Source organism: Halictus rubicundus, chromosome 16 (genome assembly GCF_050948215.1).
Source record: "Halictus rubicundus isolate RS-2024b chromosome 16, iyHalRubi1_principal, whole genome shotgun sequence".
In the NCBI taxonomy this organism is placed as follows: Eukaryota; Metazoa; Arthropoda; class Insecta; order Hymenoptera; family Halictidae; genus Halictus; species Halictus rubicundus.
In genome coordinates this window covers 10004753-10030057 of record NC_135164.1, presented here as the reverse complement: position 1 = coordinate 10030057, position 25305 = coordinate 10004753, and the positions used below count along the sequence as shown (strand labels likewise).

Genomic DNA, 25305 nt, shown 5'->3' with positions numbered 1-25305 from the left:
TTTACTATCTAGGTTGACTTTTGCGATCTTTCGAAACGTCTCGGTTGCTCATCTAAGTACATGATCGTCGAATGTTTAATGGCCGGATGTAACACAAGATCGGCTCACGTCCGCCATATTGTTGTGTCACGTGACGAGGGAGTAGCGAGGTGAGTGCGCCGGGTCGAATTCGTGAGGAACAGTGAAAAATTTTGGACATCACCAGCCAACACAAAACTAATTACAACATGGATGTACGAAAAGTGACAGAATTGCTTCGTGCCACGATCGACCCAGCGCAACAAAAACAAGCCGAAGAGCAACTAAATCAGGTCGGTCAACTGAATTGAAAAACGTGCTCGAACGGTCGACACTTCGACAGAAACATGTGCCTCCCCACGATTAATTTTTTTTTTCATCGCTACCATTTCGTCCTTTGTAATTTGCAGTTCATTCGTCGAAATGATTCTTGAAAATGATTCTCTTACAATTACAAACACTAATCCTTGATTACGATCGTTTCGTAGTCTTTTCCCCTTGAGAACGACCTTTAACCAAATTCATGATTCTCTTCATTCATTTATTTTAATTTCAAGTTCTTTTATTTAATGATTTTTTTCCAGTTGATCGTATACATATAGATCAATTTCTGAATTCATTGCAATTTCTGTATACTCCTACTTCTGTATCTATATGTAGTTCTTATTGGAATAATAACTTCATTCCCCTTAAATAGTTACATAGTTCCATTTTGCATAATTATCGAATCGTTTAGATTGTAATTATTTGGAACTATATGTCTGCCATAATCAACTTGTTGTCCTATTTTTAATTTAATATTGGTGTGGTTGATACAGTAATCTAATATTTTGCTATTCCATATTAATATTGTGTTATATACATAATAAATAGTTATTGTACGCTTGTATTTATTTGTAATAAGTATTATCGTTCTGATTACAGTTGTTTCAAGTGCAGATAGAAAATATTAGATTTCGTATATTAAATTACAGAATACATCGAATCTTAATGCGCATGGAACAAATATAGATTTGATATAGTTTTTAATACAAAGTATGCTTTCAGATTCACAAAATTATTGGTTTTGCACCAACACTACTCCAAGTGGTAATGACTGCAGAGGAAATGCCTGTTCGACAAGCTGGTAATTTATAAATATAATCCTTATTGTACAAAGAATAAAAATTGGTTACCAATGATTGTGTATCGATGCAGGTGTTATATACTTGAAAAATTTAATTACAAAATATTGGGCTGACAGAGAAAGCGACAATGGTCCTGTGGAGTTTAGCATTCATGAACAAGATAGAGCTATGATTCGTGATGCGATAGTTGATGCTCTTGTGCATGCTCCAGAACTCATCAGGTACATTTATTTTTACGAAACGTGATCAGTGATCATGGACTATGTGGTACATTTAAATGTGAATACAATAATTTTCTTTCTTATCGATGCAGAGTGCAATTGGCAGTTTGTGTCAATAATATAGTGAAACATGATTTTCCTGGAAGATGGACACAAATAGTGGACAAAATTACAATATATTTACAGAATTCAGATGCTTCCTGCTGGCCAGGTGTCCTATTAGCGCTGTATCAACTTGTTAAAAATTTTGAGTGTGTACTTTACTAAACATTATGCTTACATGTAGAAAAATAAGTATAACGTTTTACATCGTATGATTTTGTCTAGGTATAAGAAAGCAGAAGAAAGGGGGCCGCTGAACGAAGCAATGAATCTCTTGTTCCCCATGATTTATCAATTAATATTACGACTTCTGCCAGATTCTTCGGAACAGTCAGTTTTACTTCAACAACAAATTTTAAAGATATTTTTTGCTCTTACACAGGTAGGCAACTTATGATTTTTTAAAAATTACTACCGCTTAAATATTTTATCGGTATTACGACTTCCGGTTGTTTTGTAGTTAATCCATTTGATTTGCACATTATCGTTTTAGTTTCTATTTCGTTTCATTATCTGTGTTCTAGTACACGCTTCCTCTCGATTTGATCTCGAAAGAAGTTTTCTCGCAATGGATGGACGTGGTGCGACAAGTGGCAGACAGGCCAGTTCCGCCCGAAACGAATAATCCAGACTTCGATGACGATGAACGGGCAGACTTGCCATGGTGGAAGTGTAAAAAATGGGCGCTTCATATTCTTTACAAAATGTTCGAGAGATATGGCAGTCCTAGGCATGTAACCAAAGAATACAAGGAGTTTTCTGAGTGGTACCTGAGAACATTCAGTGGAGGTATACTCGAAGTTCTTTTGAAGATTTTGGACCAATATCGGAGAAACATATACGTATCACCGAGAGTGATTCAACAATCAATCAACTACATTAATCAAGGGTAAGTATCAACGCATAAAGCAATTTAAGTTGATTGATACATATTGATTGATTGTCACGATACATATACCTTGGACCTTGTCGATGGAAGGTCTTACTTTATATGAAACAATTAGCCAAAAATGTATTTACTTGAAAACGATCATATTATAGTTTTCGGCTTAGGTTTTCCCGTAGAGTCAGCATCGTTCCGGTTGTACCACGAATACCGTGTGAATACAGCTTGTATAAGTAAGAGTTTTTAAAACGACGCTGCTCAATAAACTCCTGTTTTACATTTTCAGAGTGAGTCATGCATATTCGTGGAAGTTCTTGAAACCACACATGTTTGAGATTATTCGCGATGTACTCTTTCCAATCCTTTCATATTCTGCCGCAGACGAGGAGCTTTGGAATAACAATCCGCATGAATATATTAGAGTGAAATTCGGTATGAATACTAAGAAAATGTCCATTGGTTTTATTCAAATATTCTTCTTCTTATTCTTTCATAACGTGAAAACTATTATTTCTTAGATATCTTTGAAGATTTTGTATCCCCGGTAAACGCAGCACAGACTCTACTACGCTCTGCTTGCAAGATGCGTAAGGGTATGCTTCAACAAACCATGCGATTCTGCATGGAAGTCTTAACTAGTCCGAATGCAGATCCCAGACAAAAGGACGGCGCGTTGCACATGGTACGTTTACTTGAATTAAAAGAATCTGTGCGAGTCATACGGCGATATTTAAAAATGTTCTTATAGGTCGGAAGTTTAGCGAATGTATTATTAAAGAAGAAGGTCTACAAAGAACAGATGGATAAAATGTTGTTACAATATGTGTTTCCTGAATTCAATAGTTCTCACGGGCATATGAGAGCAAGGGTAAGCAGCAACGTTCTTTAATGAATTTAATGAGCTTTTGAGTTCTACATTCGTTGTTTTAGGCATGTTGGGTGTTGCACTACTTCTCCGAAATAAAATTCAAGCAAGAGCAAATATTAGTCGAGGCAATTCGATTGACGACGAACGCTCTTTTAAGGGACCAAGATCTACCGGTTAAGGTGGAGGCTGCTATCGCCTTGCAAATGCTGCTCTCCGCTCAAGATAAAGCACAAAAATATATAGAACCCTTGATCAAACCAATCACTCTTGAATTATTAAATATCGTACGTGAGACGGAGAACGATGATTTAACGACTGTTATTCAGAAAATTGTTTCTACGTATTCGAATCAGCTTATGCCGATCGCTGTACAAATGTGCCAGCATTTAGTGAGTATAATATTGTTTAATTATTTTTGGTTAAAGTAAGTCGAGAAGTTAATAACAACTACTTGCTTCGTTAGGCTGCGACATTTAGCCAAGTGCTTGAAACTGACGAAGGCAGCGACGAGAAAGCCATAACTGCCATGGGATTGTTAAATACAATAGAAACCTTGTTGGGTGCAATGATTACTGAGCCACAAATTATGACACAGTTGCGGCCTATAGTGCTTCAGGTTATTGCACATATTTTTGGAGAGAGCGTCATGGGTAAGCTGTAACATTATGTTGCGAGTAAACATAACTAAGATTATTTTGACTAATTTGTTAACATTTTTCATTTTTGCAGACTTCTACGAAGAAGCATTCTCTTTGGTTTATGACTTGACCAGCCAGTCGATTTCTAGCGATATGTGGAAAGTCTTAGAATTGATGTACCAACTGTTCCAGAAGGATGCGTTCGAATATTTTATCGATATGATGCCTGCTCTTCACAATTACATCACAGTGGACACTCCAGCTTTTCTTTCTAACGAGAACCACGTGCTGGCCATGTTTAATATGTGCAAAGCTGTATGTTACAAATCGATATATTTGTTCACTCCGCTAATTCTTGTACATTACGAAGTACCTTTATTTGGTAGGTGTTGACTGGAGATGCTGGAGAGGACCCAGAATGCCATGCTGCCAAATTGTTAGAAGTTATAATTCTTCAATGTAAAGGCCACATTGATCAGGTATAATTTCTCAAAAGTTTTGCATACGAACAAGCTTTTTGGCTTTCAAAGTGGTGCTCATTGGAAATAATTTTTTTCTTTTTTAGTGTATACCATCTCTTGTCCAATTGGTACTGGAACGTTTGATGCGCGAGGTGAAGACCTCCGAATTAAGAACAATGTGCTTACAAGTAGTAATCGCAGCTCTTTATTATAACCCAGCGTTGTGCCTCGAAACAATGGACAGACTGCAAGGAAACTTCGGACAGTCGACAGAACCAATTGCGTCTCACTTTATTAAACAATGGATACACGATACTGACTGTTTCCTAGGGTAAATATTTTACGGTTCTATAGGTGTTAAAATATCGTCGATCAAAGAAACAATCAAACTGTATGTACAATTTTCTCTCTAGATTGCATGACAGAAAACTCTGTGTTCTTGGACTGTGCACGTTAATTAATATGGGCCCAGCAAGGCCCGCAGCAGTGAACGAATGCGCTCAACAAATTATACCGTCATTAATTCTACTTTTTGATGGTTTGAAGAGGGCTTATGCGGCTAAAGTGTCCGACATGGATGACGATGAAAACGATGACGACGATAGTGATCTTGATGAAGGTAATTTAATGAAAAAAAAAAAAAAATAGGAGTGGAAACTCCTAAATACAAAGGGGCAGTATAGTTATTTGATTATGCTTTGGCAGAGGTATTATCATCGGACGAAGATGAAATTGATGATGATAGCCAAGAATATTTGGAGAAGCTTCAAGATAGGATCACGAGGTCATCTACGCAGCATGGTTTCAATGTGTCGTCCTCGATTCAAGACGGTCATGGTGATCATGGATCGGACGATGATGGCGACGATTCGGAGTACGATGCCAATGAGGAAACCCCTCTCGAGTGCTACGTCACGCCTTTGGATTCGGAGGATACGAACCAAGACGAATACATTGTTTTCAAAGAAGTTATGCAAAGTAAGCAAACCTAAGATAATGTGCGTGCATATTTTTAACTGCAGTCGCGTTTGTTCGTACACGAATTCCGTATTTAAAATTTCGATTATTTCCGCCTACATAATTTGTTTACTTGTGCGTTCAGATATTGAAAGAGCAGACACAGTTTGGTACAGGGGATTGACCGATCACTTGACTTCGGAACAGCAAAAGGCATTACAGGAAATTATTCTCCTCGCGGATCAGCGTAAAGCAGCTTTGGAAAGTAAAAGAATTGAACAGAGTGGTGGTGAGTTCTTCGAACGGATTTATCATTATTATAATTTTGAGCGGCTATAGAAAAATGTTGACTTCTTTCTCTAGGATACGCCTTCCACTCGCAGACTGTACCCACATCGTTTAACTTCGGCGGAGCGCCTCTGACTCGATAAAGGCTCCCGGTCGTTTATATTTCTAGCTTAAGTAAGTAAATAAATTGCGAAGCATCCGAGTCTAGTATCCTCATCGACAGAGTAACGCGTACCCATTTCGAGTTGAAACCGAGTTGTGCAATGAGCCACATCGAAAATTGAGAGCGATTTTTTGTTGTTGTTTGTTTTTTCACGTATCGCTTGGCTTTTCATGATCATAGCTCGGTATATACAACAACGGTAGCATCCTTTCGAGCGTTTGGAAATCCATTCCACGATGGAATCTGCGGAGAAGCACGTTTCTTCTCGTAACAAGCACTAGTGAAAATGTAATTACGTCTCACGATTAACAAAATTATATAATGTCTATATGTGTGTAGACATATAGATATATATATATATCTAATATGTATATACATACATATATCTAAAGTAACTAGAAAACATAATAAATTCAATCGTGTCACACGAAGGATTTTGTATCTTCTCTTGATCATTTGTGTATTTCGATTTCCAGATTCCAGGGAATATGTTCTGATCTCGATTTTCAAATCGCCGTGCTTCTTCGCCGAGCACACGTCAATCCATTGTCCAGTGCGATCGAATCTTTTTTTGTACGAGAGGGGAAAAGTTATTTAGGATGAGAATGATAACGCTGGTACGAAAGAAAGCGAGAGGCATGCATGACCGCGAGAGCGAGAGAGAGAGAGAGAGAGAGAGAGAGAGAGAGAGAGTGATGGGGGAGTGAGAGAAAAGTAGATCAAAAAGGAGAAAGTTGTTCGATCGCTCTTGAAGCGCTCGAAAAAGTGCCTTCAGAACACGCTCGACGTAGATGGGACCTAAATTAAGGACAGCAAAATTGGATCAAGGCTAGGACGCTTCTCTAGTTTGTAAGTTTCTCGTAAGCACTGTACTAAAGTATAATAAATTAATGCTAACTCAGAGGACATGCTTGATTCAGGACTTCGTAGCGTTGATTCCATTAATCGATATAAATTTCATAATGAATTGTAAATAAACGAACATTTTCAAAATGCTGGTAAAGTAATCGTACACCATAGATCAACAATGTGTCTGTTTGTATATTTTCTTTAAATCACGTTTCATACTACAGGTTTATAATTTAGGTAGACGTAGTCGACTCGCTAAGAGTTCATTTGTATAAAATGTATCTCCAACTATTTTTTTAAACATCCGTTTGGAATATTTATGAAATTATTGCCAGAGCATGAAATATTCTGTAAAGTTCATATGTTTATCTTATTAAAAGTATACATGTAAAATGTCTAATGATTTCATTGAAATAATATTGTTACACATTTTGCTACGTCGGCGAGAAGAGTAAGTAGAAATCGCTGTGTCTACGTAGATCGTAGAAACAAAAACATCGAAACAATCCAGCGTGACTTCTACGATTAACATTTCCGCGCGTCTCTGTCTATAAAATATGATCAATTGAATATTGTTTCAGCACTTGCAGATTACAACTTCAGGATCATGACAAATGTGGATAAGAATGCAAAAGTTTTTCCTTAACAGCCTTATATTCCGCTTTCCATCGATACATAAATTAAATTACGTGATTTTCCGATAAAGAGCATAGCAGGATACATCCGCTCGTGGAAAATAATTTATATCCTGCGAAAAGTGATTCTCAGAGCGGAGACACGTTCGTGAAAAGAGCTGCGACGATCGCTATTGCATATGCATTTGCAAATCTTGTACACGTATTACATATCTATATACATACTTTTTTGTCGAAAAAATTGGCTACGGTCGTGACTAATTCTTTGAAAGTGAGATAGATAGATAGATAGGAAGGGAGGGGGGAGAGAGAGAGAGAGAGAAGAGCTGAAATAAGTTTGACCACTACTCATGATATCGGCTGGTGTTCTGAATGACACAGATATCGCAATTCTAATCGGATAGAAATTGCAAATAAACTTGAATGATCGCAAGAGAAATTGGAGCGATCGTGGCCAAAGATACATTTCTAGCACAGGATAGTCGTAATATCTGTAATCACAGATTCAATATTTCAGAAAATTTTTTTAACAATCACTACTTGATAAATTCTACTTGGATTTACCAATGAATCGGTAAAGTAAGAAACTTGCAAGCGTAAAGACAACTGCGATCTTCCGCAAAATACTGATTGAAAGAAAAAACAAGAAGAAAAAATAAAATGTATCCCACAACTCTGAGAGAACGACGCATTGATGTCGTTATTTTATTTCTTTTTTTTTTTTGTTTTGTTTCGTTTCGTTTTCTACCAATGGTTCGCCGACCAAAGGTATGAAGCACTCGAGATCAAGAAGACGCAAAGAGGTTCGTCGATAAATGAACGTGATGGACGAGAGGAACGCGTTCAGAACAGGGAGAAGTTTTACTCTCGGTCTCTTTCCTCAGTGTGTCCTCGTAGAAAACGAGCACTATTTCACTTCAGACATCGTTCAAAGTAAAACGAACCGATATACCCGCCTCTCATTGCTTTCGCTACATTCTGCTCAAACGCTCTCCTATTGTTTTGTAGAACCTCTGCAGCATCTTTGTTTAGTGGATCTTCCGGATTAGGTTCCTGAACAAGGAATAATGTTCTTTCAAAATGTGTAGCTTATATGTTTTCTGGTTTACTAATGCATTTAACCATGCAATGACACACCAAAAAAGATTCTACCCTGATATTCTATAGTCTCAAAAAACAAAAGTGTGTCTTTGCACAGTTAATAGAATTTTTCTGATCCTATCAGACCAAAAAATTTCACCGATACGTTATATCGTATACCAAAAAGAGATATTGTAGTCCATAGACGATAGAGTTAATGGTGAGAACTGGTTTCCAATCTTCTCTTAAGATATTTAAACACACATTGCCATCCAGATCGATATTCGGATGATAAACTTGTGTTTCACACTTGACTTTGGGTGGCTCGTGTGGATAGTTTGGTCCAACTTTAAAACCGAAAACGAATCTACCACCCCTGTAAAATCCCTAAAAGAAAATAACAAAATTACATTTATTCGATTGAAAGAATAATCTTATATTATGGTAATTTTTTACCTCGTCTGGACAAATAATTAGTTTAAAACTAAGAAGGTCGTCAGGATCAGGAAACTCCGTTCCACATGTTTTTGGCAAGTTTAGTTCATTTATATCTATGGAAAAAAGAAATCATTAACTAATTTAGTCTTATTTTTCAGTGCAATAAGGTTTTGGAGTAATTTCAAAGAGCAGCTATTTATGTACTCAAATTGACAGTAGTTTAACAAGCGATCTAAAAGGAATTTAAAGATACGTATATTGTATACAATTGTACGTATTGGTGTAAGAGGAAGCTAAAAACAAAGTGCAGATTCTTAAGAGCATAATTTTATAAATAAAAATGATGGAACAAGAGTCACTTGAACCATTGTTGGTAATTTTTGCATAGATATAAGAAACATTAAAAAAACTTGGAGAAAAGCTTTCAAGAAGATCAAGTTCGGTCGTTCGCGTGCTGAAGAAAGTTGATAGCGGACAGAATAAGACAAGAAAATAGGAAAAAAGACGATAAAAGGTCATCAATGAAACCTTTTGTAATTCTGAGTTGTGCTGCAGATGCCTTCTTCTGGGTGCCAGGTTTCGGTGACTCTCCATCCTTTTTCGCCTGTTTTAACGAGAATAATTTAATCATGATAAAGTGGTGGTGCCCGGCGTGGAAGGCATAAAAAAAGTCTCTTCTTCCTCTGTTGGCCACGCGCGCGGACTATGATACACGCAACAAAACTCTCTTTTTGACAATGGATACAACTACCGTGAATTTACGACTGATCTCACGTAGGACGTGCAACAGACCGTTGTGGTTGCTGTCACGGTACTAAAGCTGTATACTTTTCGCATTGCACCGTCTGGTTAAATATATACTGTAAACGCTCCTTACCGTCTACTCGTTCGAGAGACGTTCAGGAGTAGGAGAAGCTACTTCACCTTTGCCCTCATTGGTTAGCAACTTGTTGGCAATAGTGCTGCCACACATAGAAAGACAAAGAAAGATCGAATAGATCATCTACCGAAGAATAACGGTTTCTCTAATGATTACTATGTATAGGAGGATCAAAACTATTGATAATTATCTAACTAGGTCTAAAGCAGGGTCTGATATGTAGCATTAATGAGGAATCCAGCAGTAGACCTGAGACGAGATGTTTCTTTCTAGTTGAAAATAAACGATTCAAATTTACCGCCACTGTGTTTCCCTTGCTCATCGCTTTTCTTTCTGTCGAAGATGCGCGCACTATCGAGTGCGCAATGGAATGGCGGAGATATAAATACGCAGTTACGGAGGATATTTTAACTAGACGGTAAGGAGCGACATTACTTCATTAAATATTTATTATTTTATTTTAATACGTAGTATTTTAGAAAAAGTTTTATTCAACGGTCAGAAGTATCGGATCTATATTTAAAGCAACTAATATAACTTTTTTTTCAAAATTTAAACAAAGAATTCAATCGATTCGTGTCTTATACGATGGTCATTAATTGTGAACAAAAGATAACATTGAACAAAAGATAATTTCAAATCGGTGGTACATTGATTAAAACTTACATGATCATCATCACTTAAATTATATAGCTTGTGTTAATGCGAGCATGAAGCGTACGTCATGCATCTTTTGTATACGATTGGAGAGTAGTTATAACGATTTAAGGTTTCACCAATCGGAATTTTTCGCGTGTATCTGGTGAACTTTAAGTCGAGAAGTGTGAACGTCTTTTCCGATTTCGGCCGTTATAGTTATACGAACGATTGTTTGATGTCGCAAAGGGAAATATATAAACACTATAGGTAGATAGTTCAATGTTCGTTTCAAGCTAGCGCGAGGTTTAAGACGTCAATGGCTTGCATTCGTTGTGCATGTCGCTTGGAACGATTGGTGAAGTAACGAAGCAGTTCTTGTGATTCGCATATTTGCTCAAATTTGACAGTGAACGTGGACACAATGGCTGGAACACGAGACGAGATTTTGGCTGATTTTCAGGTGATCCATTCAAGCCTCGATTTTTCGTTAACTTTTAAATACAAATAAAGTTTGAGGTTATGATATATGAAGTAATGACATTGACAATAGTTGAAATCGACGAATATCAATGATGAGATGCTTTTTCTGTTTTGTCTGGCAATCTGTCCGAGTTTTCCATGATACTCTAGAATATTCGGGAAAATACTAATAATATTTTTTTTGCTATTTCGTATCGCGTATTTTTCATCGTTTCTTTTCCGTGTGCGAAAATCTTTGTCTCTTTGTCTGTACACAATTGCGTCTGTGAGTTCTTTGAATCTTTGTTTAAAAAGTTGTAATGTGTCGTTTACGTAAAACAAAGGACGAAACAGTTTCATCCGCCCTGTACATCCCCCCTTTGAACTTGATTTCATTTTGTTAACATGTAACACATTTAAAATAGTAACAATTATTTATATTATTTTAGGCTTGTACTGGAATCGACGATGTCGGACATGCCATTAAATATTTAGAGGAGTCAAGTTGGGATTTATTGGTAAGTACATATATAAACTTATTTCTATAATCAGCGCGATGTAACATAATATTTTACAACATTATGTAGGCAGCAGTAAATCAAGCCATGCCCAGCGGTACGCAACAATTACCCTCTGAAATGAGTCCTGATATAGAAATGATAGAGGAAATTGAAAGAATGCCACATTCATCTTCTTCGTCGTCGTCGCAAACTGTTAACGATACAGAGAATGTCGTGAAAGTGGATGTTGTAGAAAATTCAAAACCTGGGACAAGTAAATATAAAAATTATGCAAGAGCAAGAACACTCACATTCTGTGTTAATTACCTTAGTCATGTTTATATAATAAATATATCCGAGTCTTCTTCTGTGAGTAAGTACTTTCTTTAACTACACTTTCTTTGATACTTTTGGTTAATACTAGTTGGTATTAGTTTTTAATTGAAACATGTTATCCATAGAGGATCTGAGGCAGCTTATATGGGAACAGACAAAGGTTCCACATTGTCAGCAACGTCTTCGTGGATGGAAAAAAGCACCTGTGTCGCTTTCAACGCCATTACACTCGTTAGACTTGCCAAAAGAGAATACCTTATACATGTTTACTTCGCCAGATTTTATGACCGACGAGTAAGCATATTTGTAAAACAAAAAATGGTTCTCCAGCATGAATGGAAATTTTAGTGAGCTTATTATATTTTTAGCGATAAATCGAAATGTACGGAGCGTATGATTCAAACATACACCTTGAATATCACAGACGAAACACATAAGAAAACATACAATTTAAAATATAGTGGCTCGAACACAGTCTTGGACGTAAAGTCTGGTATTGATGCATTGATAAATGTTCCTATTCGAAATCAACAATGGAAAGGCTGGCCAAGTACAGTGAAAAATGATAGCATAATGTTAGCACAAACTGGAATCTCTTATCCAGAGCATGATCTTTCCGTTACCGAGCTACCATCGAAAGAAGAGAAAAAGGTACTTTTCGATATGGATAAATAATCTATAAATTATATAACATATCAATGATATTTTGTACGGTCTTAGGAAGTTATAGACTTGGTTGAAAGCGATAGTTCTTTAGAGGAAGCATACGACGTAGAGGATTCGTTCAACGTTGACGACGATATTTTCATAGATATTAAAACCACTACTAAAATACAACGTCTTAGTAAGTATATTTTCTAGCCCGTTGACCGTGAATAAATTCATAATACTAAATCGTGTTTCGTACAGTGCCAGATAATGTTATGGACGAGACCGTGGGAACGCTGCATTTTGCCGAGGAATTCGAGAAACGATACGGACAAGCGCATCCAGAATTTTTTACCGGCAAATTCAAGGACGCAGTTAAAGAGTCATGTTTAAAGCCAGCAAAAGAGGTTTGCCTTCACTCGAATCGATAGCTACGTTGACTAATATCTCGTGTGAAATATAAACTCGATTTATTTCAGAGAAAATTGTTAGCTGTTTATTTACATCACGATAACAGTATACTAGCGAACGTATTTTGCGCACAATTATTAGGCTTCGAAACAGTACTGCAAGTATTGTCCGCAAATTTCATTGTATGGGGCTGGGATATTACTTCCGAGTCTAATAAGCAGAGGTACGTATTGTTTTAAGAATAACTATTTCCGTTTAAACAGATCATGCTTTTCACAGTAATTAGTTACCTTTGAATTTCAGGTTTCTTTTATCAGTAAAAGAGACGCTAGGATCAGTTGCAGCATTAGCTATGAAGAATATAGAAGTTGATACATTACCCGTTCTTGTAATTATAATGAGAAGCAGATCGAACACGGAAATATTCACGACAGTCCATGGCAATGTGGGAGTCAGTGATCTGCTGACCAACTTAATTCACGCTGTAGATGTATTTCAGGTGAATGGAAATGCTCTCATACACATGTACGAGGAATTGGATAAATCCGCGTCACATTTTAATCCGTTGGATTTTTGAATTAACAGGAATACAGGCGCGCTGATATCGATGTCGAAGAAGAGAGACAAGCTAGAGAAAGAGTCAAGCAAGAACAAGACAGAGCTTATCAAGAAAGTTTAGCTGCGGATAGGTAAATAAGTAATAAATTAATTGCGATAAAAAATGTAGTGTGTGTTTCAAGCATTACGCAAGGCTTGAGATAAAATGTTGTATCACTGTGTAGAGCAAAAGAGAAAGCGAAAGAACAGAAGAAAATGGAAGAAGAGTTGGAAAAGAGACGAAAAGAGGAAGCAGAAAATGAAAAGTTGGTCGAAGAAGCAAGAAAAGAAGCTCATAGACGAGCCCTAGAAGACAATCTTCCTCCGGAACCACAACAAGCAGTAGGAGACGGTGTACTGAAAGTTAAAGTGTGGCTGCCAGCAGGGAAATATCTGGAGCGCAGATTTCAGTCGGACACACCGCTTCAAACGCTTCTTAATTTTCTCATCGTGGAGGGCTATCCTACGGAAGAGTACAAGGTCCTATGTAGTTGGCCTCGAAGGGATGTAAGTAGATGATGTAAGCATTTGAGTTCTCATTATATAGATGTTTCTTCGCGTCCTTTCTTTTCTACCGCGTTCATTTATAGCCAAAGAATTTGCATTCATGTTTTCACAAGAAATTCAAGCATAAGTTTTTGAGATCGACAGGTGGTCAAATTTCTGTCTTTTTTCTTCTTCTAGTTAACATCCATGGATTCGCAACTTACTCTTATGGACCTAAAATTCTGTCCTCAAGAAACGGTAATTCTAGAAGAACGATAAGTATAAGTAATTTGTTGTAATTAAATTAAAATGTAGAAATTAAGCATTGCAATATTCTGAAAGTGTTATTTATTCAAAACTTTACAAGTTTCGAATAGTTGTCAGTTAATATGAGTTCTGTTTATTATACAATTACAATTAATTTTTATGTTATATCTTTCCGTACTATTAATTCGTACGACAAATGTGGTTTTTTATATGTATATAAAAAGAAACGAAAAGAGAGAAGTCCTTTCCATGCATGTGCATTGTATATTTTAAATTACTAGAAATAAATTACTTCTGAAAACCTCAAACAAAAGTTGTCTTTTGTTTGTCGTTATTATGTTACTAAGTATCTCAAAGTGTGAGTCGGGAAAGAACTTAATTTGTAAAAGATATATAAATAGAACTCGTAATAAAAAAAAACTATATTTTAAATAATAGCACATCGTTTTAAGAATTTTTATTATAAATACAAAGATGAGGCGAAGACAATATCACGTTTTATAAGTTTAATTGCTTCGCTGAATTTATTCTCTAAGTCCGTATTTCCAATATTTTTTGCTGCTTGACACAATTGCCTAAGAACTTCCTCTAAACGCCGCATACATCGTATAATTGAACCTAGACGAATGAACGGAATCAAAGTTAAGTTAGCTGGGAAGAAAATCAATATAAAGATGCAGTCGCAAACGAAGCATACGATAGACCCGTTATCCTTACAAACGTTTGCCACGTGTCTAAAGTACTAATACAAATATTTATGATTTTGCATTTTAAACGATTAAAAGATACTGTCTATCCTATATTTCGTTTATAATACAATAAAAAAAAAAAAAATAAAAATCTGCAAATATACCTTCAAATATATCTGTCATTTTACAAATTTGTAAAAACGTCGCCCCTTTACTCCAAGCATATACCACATCCATGAGAAAGGGCTTGAACCTTTCCACGTACGCATCTTCGGCTAACTCTAAATTAGCTTCTGTAGATACTTTTGCTATTCTTCGAGCCAAATCTTGCATTTGTCGAAGCGGACCACTTAATTCCTCGGTAGACTTTGGCATTTCGTTCGACTTCTCGTCACAAACGAAACAACTGATCAACGCTATCATTTGTGGTACGCTCAACGCATTAAACAATCCATTAAATATCATCTCGGTCATTAACAATTCATCGGCCCCGTTCAGTTCGCAAGCCACTCTGCCCTTTAATTCTATAACATCGGATGCTGTACAGTAGGCCAACCTTCTTAATACCCTTTTTCTACATTTCAATTCGTCCATTTGAAGTATCGATTTGGCTTTTTTCAGTTCCGATTTGGCTTGCTTCAATTGATTACCTAAATCCTCTTTGTTTAAGAATTGTTCGTATAATCTATTTACATTCGAATCCTATGTTTAAGTGAAATAAAAATGTATTTAGTATGTATGGTGGTTCAAGCATTAAAGACTAGAGATGGCAGATACTTTACCTTGTGCAAGGGATGCGAGTACAGTCTCTCTTCAAGTAGTTCGATTTTTTTAACGATATCTTTAAATGCCTCGTCTTCTATACGCATATCTGTAGTGGGATTCAGGAGTGGTAGTCCGTCGGGAAATCTTTTTTTCACTTCTTGTATCGTCTTTAGTACGCTCTTTCTGTTGTCTGACGGTCTTAAATCTTTTGGATAATACAGCCGGAGAGAACTTATTTGAGAAATTAACGTGTGCAGTACAGGTACCACTTCCACTTCACCTTCTTGGCCTTCGTGGCAGGGTACTGGACAGCCTTCGCTGGACTCTTTAGAAATGTGCAGTAAAATATCAATGATAATGACCGTGTTCTCCTTTCCCGTTGGATTCTTTGGGTTTTTCTTTTTGAAATTCACTATAATACCCCAATCGAACATTTCATTTTCATTCTTTACCTAGAATATTACGAATATTTTAGAAAACACGGCTCTTGTATGTGTCAGTAATACAGATAAAATATAAACGCATACTTTCACTAGCCTTCCAGGTTGCAGGAAGGGTAGCAAGTACTCCGGCTTTGTCAAGTAAGATCGGAATTCGGTAGTAAGACGGTCGAGTTGTTCACGTATGTCATGGTAAGACGATATCTGATTATATTTATCAATATCCACTGCGTTATATGCCGCTTGTAATTCCTTTACCTCTGTAATCATTTGTAAAAACAATCATTTTATACCAAATTGTAATATGTAATTGAGGAAATAAATGATCTATACTTACTATTGTACAAGTCGGGGATAGAGGCTTGATTCTGAAACTGATAAAAGCTCCTCTCAAGCATATATTCCGGATTGATTTCTTCGACTCGTAAAAGGTTTAGAACCATGTTGTAAGTTAAATGAAACGCAGAATTGATGGGGTCAGCTTTTCCTTGTACAATCGCTTTGCCGATAACAGGGCTAACTTGTTCGTCGATCATCAATATTACTATGCCTTTCTCGTCCAAACCTCTTCTACCAGCTCGACCAGACATTTGTATATACTCTCCGGAAGTGATCCAACGGAAAGCTTTACCGTCGAATTTTCGCGACGCAGTGAACAACACTGTTCGCGCTGGCATGTTCAATCCCATCGCGAACGTTTCTGTTGCGAAAAGCGCCTTTATCAGACCTTCGCTGAACAGTATCTCCACAGTTTCTTTCAGTATAGGTAAAAGTCCACCGTGATGAATCCCTATTCCACGCCTCAACAGTGGCAAAACATTTTCAACCTGCGGTAAACGTCTGTCTTCCTCGTTCAGAACATCCATGGCGTTGTTGAATACCTCGTTCACCAGCTTTTTCTCTTCTAATGTGTTCAAATCCAATTTAGCCATTTGCATCGCGTAAATCTCACAGTCTTTCTTCGAAAAACTGAAGATAATTACAGGTGCAAAATTCCTTTCCATAATCATTTTGACCATTTTGAAAATATTTGTCTCTCCAGCGTTTGTACCCCGCATACCCCCTTTACGGCCTTTCGTGTCCCCTTTAGCCGCGTCACCATGTTGCAAACACGCCATCGCTCTGTTGAAGTTGTCTTCTTTAAATTGTCCGGTCTCGTCTACCACCTGTATACATTTATTTGTTAACAACTGTGTTTCGACTAATCATTCGTGTCGATACGGTTTTACAAACCAAATGAATCCCATCACCGCCAACGGGGAATATGTAATGTTGTAACGGAGTTGGTCTGTAGTCTGTATAAACAACATGGCAAGGCTGTTTATGTAAATGCGCGACCCACTCAACGAACTGTCGCGCATTCGGTATAGTAGCAGAAAGAAAAACGTAATGCACATTGTCCGGTAATAATATTAATGTTTCTTCCCAGACAACACCCCTTTCCTTGTCACGCATGTAATGGATTTCGTCAAAGATTACCCATCCAACTTCACGCATTACCTACGACATTAAATCCATTAACTTATTTATCCTATTCATAAATGCACCTAACGAATTAAGTTAGAACTTAAGGGTATTGAAAAAACCTCTGATCCTCGGTAAAGCATATTTCTCAAAATTTCTGTAGTCATAATTAAAACACTGGCTGTTGGATTGATGGTAACATCTCCGGTTAGCAAACCAACGTCTTTGAACTCTTCAAAGAACTCCCTATACTTTTGATTACTCAGTGCTTTTATGGGAGTAGTGTAGATTACTCTTTGTTTGTCTTTTAACGAGCATGCTATAGCGTATCTGTAAAATGAAAAGTCTGTAACAGGTTTCCTTAGAGGCTCGTACGTTCCAAGTACAAGAATACATACTCTGCGACAACAGTTTTACCAGCCGACGTGTGAGCAGATACCAAAACAGATTGATTGTTTTCTATACACAGTATCGCTTCCTTCTGAAACGGATCCAGCACGAATTTATACTCTTTGGCTGGTTTTCCTGGTTTGTTCTCCAACGGTACATATTCGTAATCGGGTGGAACTGCAACTTCATGCGTGCAGGATTCGATCGTTTCTATAGTATGGATTTTGATGCGTGCAGCTAATTCTTCTATACTATATACAACAAAACAACCAATTTACAAGGTGTATATTCTACATCGTCGTTTGATGTACGTAACTTACTTTAGATCGTCTAACATGAGGTCCGACTTTAATTTCTTCGCAATTTCAACATGATCGTTCCCCGTCGAATCGAATTCCCGTTTCCCACTGCTTTCCACCGTTTTTCTGTGTATCGATTTGATAAATTAGAAAACACATTGCAAAGTCAATTATAAGGTTATGTCGCGCAGAGGTTAGGAAAACAACTTACGTTTCATTCAACGACGCCTTCGAGACATTTTGTTTTACCGGTGGTGGAATTATTTCCACTACATCTTCCGTTTCTTCGAAAACATTGAACAGATCGGCGGTAAAACTAGCCATTATAAAATAGAACGTTTATTTACAAATTTATTTCCCGAGCAATTTCACACTGTCCCGACGCAGATTGTACGCTGCCCGTTCCCCCCTATTACTTTGTATCGATAGTCGAATCATCGAATCGATACCTACGGAATATACATCGCTTACAGGTTCGATTGTACAATATTCAAATTCAAAATTTCAATACATATCCAAAACGTTGGAAGGGTTAAAGGGTGTAGGCGTAGAGAAAGGATAGATGCTACAATTACTGTGCCTATATTAACACACAAACTCGACTTTAGTCGCTTTCCGCGCAAGGTGTGTTAATTATACTTATTTTTAAAGCATAGTGAACATTAAAAAAGAGATGTATAACATATTAATTATGTTTTTGAAAATAAGTATCAGTAGTTGTTCTGATCAGTAGTTGGGTCTCTTATTCTACGTACGAGCACGTACTTATGAGGATAAGGATTTCAATGGGTCCGGCCGTGTTTGCGAGCTGACGGGGCTTTCGGCGACGAAACGGGACTTTCAGTTTTCTTTGGGCGTCCGCGAGTGCAAGATCGCACGAATGCGAGTGCGAGTGTAACGGTCGCGCTGGCACGCGCGTGAAAGTTTGCGTCTCCGTCTCCGTCTCCGTCTCCGTCTCCGTTTCCGTCTTCGTCTTCGTCTTCGTCTCCGTCTTCGTCTTCGTCTCCGTCTTCGTCTCCGCGCGCTAAGCTTCCTCCGTACACGGTGTCGATCGCGGGATTGAATGGGACCGACTAATTGTCAGTTCAGCGACAGACCAAGGTATTTCACGCTAATATCTAAAATATCGAATTTTACCCAATGCCCATAGAACAATGCTGCAACGACCCCCGACCGATTGTCAACAAAATTCACCCTTCAATCAACCCTTCTGTTAGATTCAACTTAGTTTCATCTGATCTCTACTGATTCTGAGTTTCTTTTACCGCAACGCGAATTAAACGCGTTTCAGAAGATTTCCAAGAGTATATTAGTACTGTCTCGAAAATCCATTTATACAGAAAAATTTGCTATCGAGACACCCGCGTAAATTGCATTTTGTTGCCTACCATGTTATGTTGCCTGTTATGTTATGAAACCTATAGTTCGATGGTTCGGCGTGAACGAAACCGAAGAATTATTGTTGCTAAACACCTGCGGATCGGCTAATCGAACGGTAGAAAGTTACGGGACGATACGATTAAGAGGTGTACACTGTTGTGGCTCGGTCATAAATCATGTTCGTTCCACCGGGACGGCACCTGCGTCGGTTTCGCATGCGATGACGTTCAGAAATCAACGCGTTTACTTATTCTTCCGACTGCTTTCTCAGGTGCGACGCACCTGACGCTTTGTCTTCGGGACGAACCTTGTTTGAGGTTCCATCCTTTCATCTCTAATTCGACGTACAGCTGTAACGGATCCCGGACCTACGGGGGATTAAAATTACTCGCAAATGCGATTCACGCTTTCGCTCGTGAACCGTAATTCGTTCACGCCCACCAAAGTCTTCCGGCTGTTCCGACGATATTCCCGATAGCGAAAGGTCGAACGAAACGGTAAATCGAGACGGTGTTCGATGCGAAAAACCGTGAAAGCAAAGCTCCTCTGTTGTAGGTATTGTTTTGGTCGATCCAGTGGTCTACTGGAGCCACTGTAAAAGCTTCCAACTTCCGGTCCTGTTATCCAAATTGATCGAACCGGTAGTCACAGACGCGAAAGCATAACTTAGTTGCTCCGAACAGCGAAGAAAGGTCGTTGGAAATGTTCGATCGAAGCGCGAAAGCCGCGATTACGTCGCGCGACCCTCCGCGGTGACAAGGGTTACGAAACGGAGTGAGTCTTGACAGGATGGCCATATGTTAGAGTCGAAGGACGAGGATACAAGAACATGAGACGATCAATGGTCCACGAGTCATCGTGCAGCGGGTCGAAAAGTCAGGGTCTGTCCACCGGTCGATCTTTCTCAACCACCGAGCGCGTCCTCCGGAGGAATCCTGGTCGTCCGCTTTCGTGATCCGTTGATCTTCGCTCTTTTCGCAACTTAAATCGGTCGTCGCGTCGCGTCGCGTTTCTTTGTCGATGGCCGTGCAACCGTCGCCACGCTTTTCTTCGGAAAACACAACTCGAACGAGCCAAAAGCTAGAGTAAATTGTTCGCGTCAGCGACAAGCCGAAAATCAGTAACAACGCCACGAAGAAAAGGAAAGAAAGGCGCAAAGAGCGAAAATTATTATCACGCCTGCGAATTTGAAGCGGTTACCGTGCGCGTATCGAAGCAGGTAGTCGTTCAAGGTGTACAATGCAGCACTCGGACCGTGGTAGAAGGGAACGACGAATGTAAACGGAGGCGCCATGTAATTTAGCTTTGCTCCGTTCATTGTTGCCCCGAACGTAACGGTCCATTCTTGCGATCATTGTTCTCGTTGAAACGATTCGCTATTCTGTAGCATATCCACAGTGTACTCGGATTGTGGTCTGATCCCAACAGCTTAATCTACTGAAAAATGTATCCAATGACGCGCGATGCTAGATCGACGCTACTTGCAATGAAATTGGATGCTTTATGCTACTGGCAAAATGATTACAGGTGCCGATTAGATACACGCTGGTAGACTACTTCGTAACTTCCCCATCTATTCTTTTGTCTTTCCTCTCTTTGTCAAACTGTTAAAATCTTTTGGCACGAGCAGATGACTTTGCTTAACAGATTCTATTGTGTCCTATTGGTTCGTTCTTTCAGCAGTCGCGAGATCTTCCGCGGCACGTTTCTCATTCGGAAGCAGCGACTCATCGCACCGCGTCGCACCGCGTCGCGTCGCGTCGCGTCGCGTTCGCTTTCTAACTCTGCACACTTCCTGTTTGCGAATGTACATATACATACACATGTAGATGGGATTGATCCAATGTCAGAGAAAAAGTTGAATTTCCTCTTCCTCGGACGATGAACCAATTTTTGGAAGACCCCGAGCTCGAATGATACCATAGAACAAAACAATAGGATCAACGGGAAACCGAGGGATCTCCGATCGTTTACGAACCGCGTTTCGCGAACCGGTTTATATCAGTCGCCGAGCTATAAACGATAGGATAGAATCGGCGGCGGTTGCGTCACGATCTCCAATCTTTCTCTGGCCGTTTAAACAGATTTTTATCGGGCACGCGGAGTCGTGAACAATAGGATCGATCGATAGCTAAATCGTACTTATCGTCTCTGAATAACGATTCGCTCGTTGACTCGCGTACTGACCAGAGAAGAAGAGAGCTGACGTAATCTACGGTCTGGCCGATGAATATGGAGACGGGAGGCACCATTGCCGCGAAGCAATTGTTATTTTTATACTTTCTCCGGAGGAAAAGAAAAGCTTATATTGCCCCGTGATTGTACGACCAGGACGTCCGAGTACGTTACTCGTGCAGGTATACAGGAGGTATGTAGGTACACAGGGTACAGGTATAGGTGTAGGTAAACGTATACGTGCTCGGGCCCGTACCAAAACGTGAATCTGCATGCATGAAAGTTGCTCCTCGCCCCGGGCTGTTTTGCCTTTCTTGCGGCTCCCGAAGAAAATTCCTGTTCGGGTCCCATGGATCCGTGCCCTACATTTCGCCGACCTCAACATTGATTTCGTATTCTAATAAACAAGCAGCGGATCTTCGAAGCCTCGCATTTTCATCGTCACCGCGAAAATTCGATTTTTCGCTTAGAAGTCGACGAGGTTTTCGCTATAAATCGGTTTACGCTCGCACGATCTAGTTCCGATTATCACGAAATTCCAGAGGTTCTATCATTCGGATTCTACGAACGATAATCGAAGATTTCTCGGGGATTTTCTATCGCGTCGGGAATTTTATCTACTGGGAGGAATTCTTGGTCTCGGTGATTTTCGCACGAGTTTTATTTACTCGAAAGAGACCAGTCTCTGCCGTGACACCATTCGCAAACCCCCGGAGGTGTCGGAGCGTTTGGTGGAAGGGGGCAGGGGGAGGTTGTGTCCAGCCGATTAGAAATTACACACGGTGCTTTCGATGCCGTGAAAGTGGCCATGGGAATCTTTTTCGGATAGCTCTGGACGGCCGCTGCGCCACAAACAAGTTCGTTTCTTTCGTTTTCGGGTCGAGTCGGGTCGAGTCAAGTCGAGTCGAGTCGAGTCGAGTCGAGTCGGGTATGGGTCGGGTCGGGTCGGGTCGAGTCGAGCCGGGCTTGTATTTTTCGAGACGTGGGGCGATGTGTTTTCGTGGAACGGCCCTGAATGAGTGCGAGTGAAAGTTCGCGAGTCAAATATTTTTCGCGGCTCCGTTTCGTGGACCGTTCGCGTTCCCGCACGATCTTCCCTATAAGATAAAGTTTCTACGGGACCGCTTCTTCTTCTACTTCTTCTTTCTCGATTCAGCGCAACAGGTTCCCATTCGCCTTTCTTCTCGTTCCTCTTCTCTCGACTTGGCAAATTCTCACGACGACAGCGGCATCAACTAACTCTCTTCGTTGATCGATAAATTAACGATTGTCGCGCGCGGTTCACCTGGAACAGTTAGAAGAGTCTCGTTAACTAAGTTACCACATGCTTGGGAGCGCAGAAGCATAATCGCAACTATTATCTATCCGTATGCAATTTATAGTTCGATCATATGGGATTTTCTGGTGGTTCGACAGGGAACCGACGAAAATCGTTGCGACAGATCGCCGATCTTAATCGCTGGAACAATCTCGGTCCGTTGCGCTGCGCTGGTAAGCGATCAAAGAGGATCGCGGGAGTTTGCCTACGATCGTCCGTTGAATTTGGCGTTGTGAAACCATTTAGAAAGGACCGCGCGCCGATTAAAAAAGGATGCAAAGCGGAGAAAACGGTCCGTAAATCGGCAGAGAAAGTGAGAAGAGGCTGAGTCCGAATCGTTCGGACGTACCTCCGTCGTACCGTATGGATCGTTTCGAGGGTTGATCGATCCCCGTTGTCTTAAACCGCGATCGAAGAGATGCCGAGGACACGCGGCGCGGCGCGGTGTTGCGTTTCGAATCGTTACGCGGTGGTCTCGTAACGGGTTACAAGAGCGCGATCTAATTGATTGCGCGAGAGGTTCTCTCTTCCCTGTTCGCCGGCTGTTCGTCTGTTTTTGCCGGCTCTCGATCCGGTCGATTCGTCAAATTGATTTTCCCCCGTGCGCGGATGCGTGACACCGCGCGGCGACTCGGAGTAAAAACCTTTGTCGATTGCGCAACCTGTTCGGTTTCCTATGTCGCGCAGCGGGTCGATTCTACAAAATAGGCGGAGTTGATTAAAACTATGTGCTTTCGGTTGAGCTGGACTTGCGTCTGATTCAATTTCTTAAATAAATAGTAGTCAAGTCCAAGCGAATGCCGCGCGTCCCAAGCGAATATTTACTTGACGAGCAAACACCCCCTGGTAGGTGAAACAGTTCTGTTTGGGATTGATAATGTATAATTAATAGAGACACGGATTCCGGGCCGGATTGGGTCGCGGAGTGGTAGATATCCGCGCGATATCGAGCATCTGTGGCTGATCACGCGAGTCGCATTCTTCTCCAAGCACAGGACTTTTGTAACGTCAATCGACATTCCAGGGTGCAACCGTGTGTAATACGTGAAGATCGTTGGAGCGGCGGCGTAGCCACGTGAAAGTGGAGGCGCAAGTGGTGCAACAGGCGCAAGAGGTGCAAGAGGTGCAGGAGAGGTGCAAGAGAGGTGCAAGAGGCGCAAGTGGTGACGGAATGCGGAGTGCCGCGCCGGGGCGCTACGGCCTGCACCGCTGATCCAGTGGTACTAGGTAATTGGAGTACCTGTAACTTGTGAAGTAAACAGGCTACTTTGGCACATCGTGTATCGCGCGCGTCGATCTCCGCTCTCCTGCTTGCGACTCGCGCCTCGCGGAGGCCCGCCAAATGCAATCGCGTAAACCTGAAGAAAACGTTATCGATTGCAAGCAAAACACTTCTTCGTAGGGGATGCTTCACCTTCGGAGAACTTTTGACATTTCTTGGATGCACATTTCAGGGATAGGTTCCTATGAATATGTGGGGTAAAGTAGAACGAATCGGCATCAATGTCAGGGTTACCCGACGGACGAGAGTCGACTCGATTCGCGGAGATAATTCGTTTCGACACCCGATAGGAATCGTAATCGGCTAGTCCGAAATAAACCGTCCCTGGAGGTTTTACGAGCGCGTTTAGTTGCGATTCCGCGGCGAGATAACGATCGCGATGGCTCGTTTAGCCGGCATTATATTACAGAAATATAACATTACCCTACATTCCTACCAGGCCGGCGCGGAATGTCCTGGATAACGTAACACTCGTTCCACGTTGTCCAATTTCTTACGTGATCATGACGAATGTGAAAGCGACCTTGAAACATGGATCATCCACCGCATCAATACTAAACGGCTCGTCCGACGAATATCTGCCAGGGAAGAACGACCAGCGACCGACCCGACTTCGGTGAAAAAATCGCGGCGCCGCGATTATGCGGGCCGACGGATGTTGCCCGGTACCGAAGGGTCCCGACCTAGCCGCGAAATTAGAATTACAAATCGCCTCGCTCCTGTCCCGGGCCCAGTGGAAACGAAAGGCGCCGTGCGGCATTAGAGTGACGAAACGGTCGCTTAATAAATTCTTGCGAAACCTGTGCGGGCGATAATGAATCGAACCGGACAATCCTTCTTCTCGGACGTGACCGTCGAACCTGTTCGACGATGCCAGGACTAGTCTGCGATCGAGTGTCTACAAGAGTTTCGATACCACGGATAGCAAGTCCCACCTCTTCGAGGTCGAGACAGCCGAGCAATCGTGCGTGGGCGGGTCGTTTTTATTTAGCAAAAACGAAAACATTTTACCTCGCAAAGAAATAAGATATTGATTTACGGTTAGTCATTTAGAATCAGTCTCTCGATCGCCGGTAAATACTTACGAAACTGTGGTTGTTTCGTGGATCGGCGATTCCTCGGACACCTAGCATGCGAGACGATCCTCGG

General features: G+C 40.3%; 4 protein-coding genes across 6 annotated transcripts; 2 read left to right on the top strand and 2 right to left on the bottom strand.

Annotated features, from left to right (window-relative positions):
• The first annotated feature begins 94 nt into the window (after nt 1-94).
• Nucleotides 95-8267, top strand: Msk (importin-7 msk). 2 transcript variants are annotated; one of them, XM_076802090.1, is made up of 19 exons: nt 95-311; nt 1066-1144; nt 1216-1366; nt 1459-1617; nt 1694-1850; nt 1993-2357; nt 2641-2786; nt 2873-3036; nt 3103-3222; nt 3285-3611; nt 3686-3872; nt 3952-4175; nt 4247-4339; nt 4426-4652; nt 4735-4940; nt 5027-5299; nt 5424-5567; nt 5642-5740; nt 6206-8267. In XM_076802090.1, the coding sequence occupies exons 1-18, from the start codon at nt 228-230 to the stop codon at nt 5707-5709; spliced, it is 3174 nt and encodes a 1057-aa protein (XP_076658205.1). In that variant the 5' UTR covers nt 95-227; the 3' UTR covers nt 5710-5740; nt 6206-8267. The 2 variants fall into 2 exon arrangements, with proteins under 2 accessions (XP_076658205.1, XP_076658204.1); XM_076802089.1 differs by having other exon boundaries at nt 5642-8267.
• Nucleotides 6751-9544, bottom strand: Ubce2m (NEDD8-conjugating enzyme UbcE2M). Its single transcript, XM_076802096.1, has 4 exons — nt 9260-9544; nt 8750-8844; nt 8474-8680; nt 6751-8266 (listed from the first exon to the last, which is right to left on the bottom strand). Exons 1-4 carry the CDS (start codon nt 9360-9362, stop codon nt 8126-8128), a joined length of 546 nt encoding a protein of 181 aa, XP_076658211.1. The 5' UTR covers nt 9363-9544; the 3' UTR covers nt 6751-8125.
• A 563-nt stretch (nt 9545-10107) lies between these two features.
• Casp (Fas associated factor casp) lies at nt 10108-14391 on the top strand. Of its 2 annotated transcripts, none has more exons than XM_076802344.1 (12): nt 10108-10710; nt 11159-11227; nt 11297-11582; nt 11671-11839; nt 11914-12196; nt 12266-12389; nt 12455-12600; nt 12673-12827; nt 12908-13103; nt 13190-13293; nt 13387-13721; nt 13886-14391. In XM_076802344.1, exons 1-11 carry the CDS (start codon nt 10672-10674, stop codon nt 13718-13720), a joined length of 1905 nt encoding a protein of 634 aa, XP_076658459.1. In that variant the 5' UTR covers nt 10108-10671; the 3' UTR covers nt 13721; nt 13886-14391. The 2 variants fall into 2 exon arrangements, with proteins under 2 accessions (XP_076658459.1, XP_076658458.1); XM_076802343.1 differs by having other exon boundaries at nt 10112-10710; nt 13387-13708.
• Nucleotides 14392-14396: 5 nt separating this feature from the next.
• On the bottom strand, nt 14397-18424 carry Mtr4 (exosome RNA helicase Mtr4). The gene is made up of 10 exons (XM_076802342.1): nt 18213-18424; nt 18023-18127; nt 17711-17953; nt 17435-17642; nt 17082-17348; nt 16186-17014; nt 15936-16108; nt 15426-15860; nt 14808-15345; nt 14397-14572 (listed from the first exon to the last, which is right to left on the bottom strand). The coding sequence occupies exons 1-10, from the start codon at nt 18323-18325 to the stop codon at nt 14415-14417; spliced, it is 3069 nt and encodes a 1022-aa protein (XP_076658457.1). The 5' UTR covers nt 18326-18424; the 3' UTR covers nt 14397-14414.
• Between the last annotated feature and the right edge of the window lie 6881 nt (nt 18425-25305).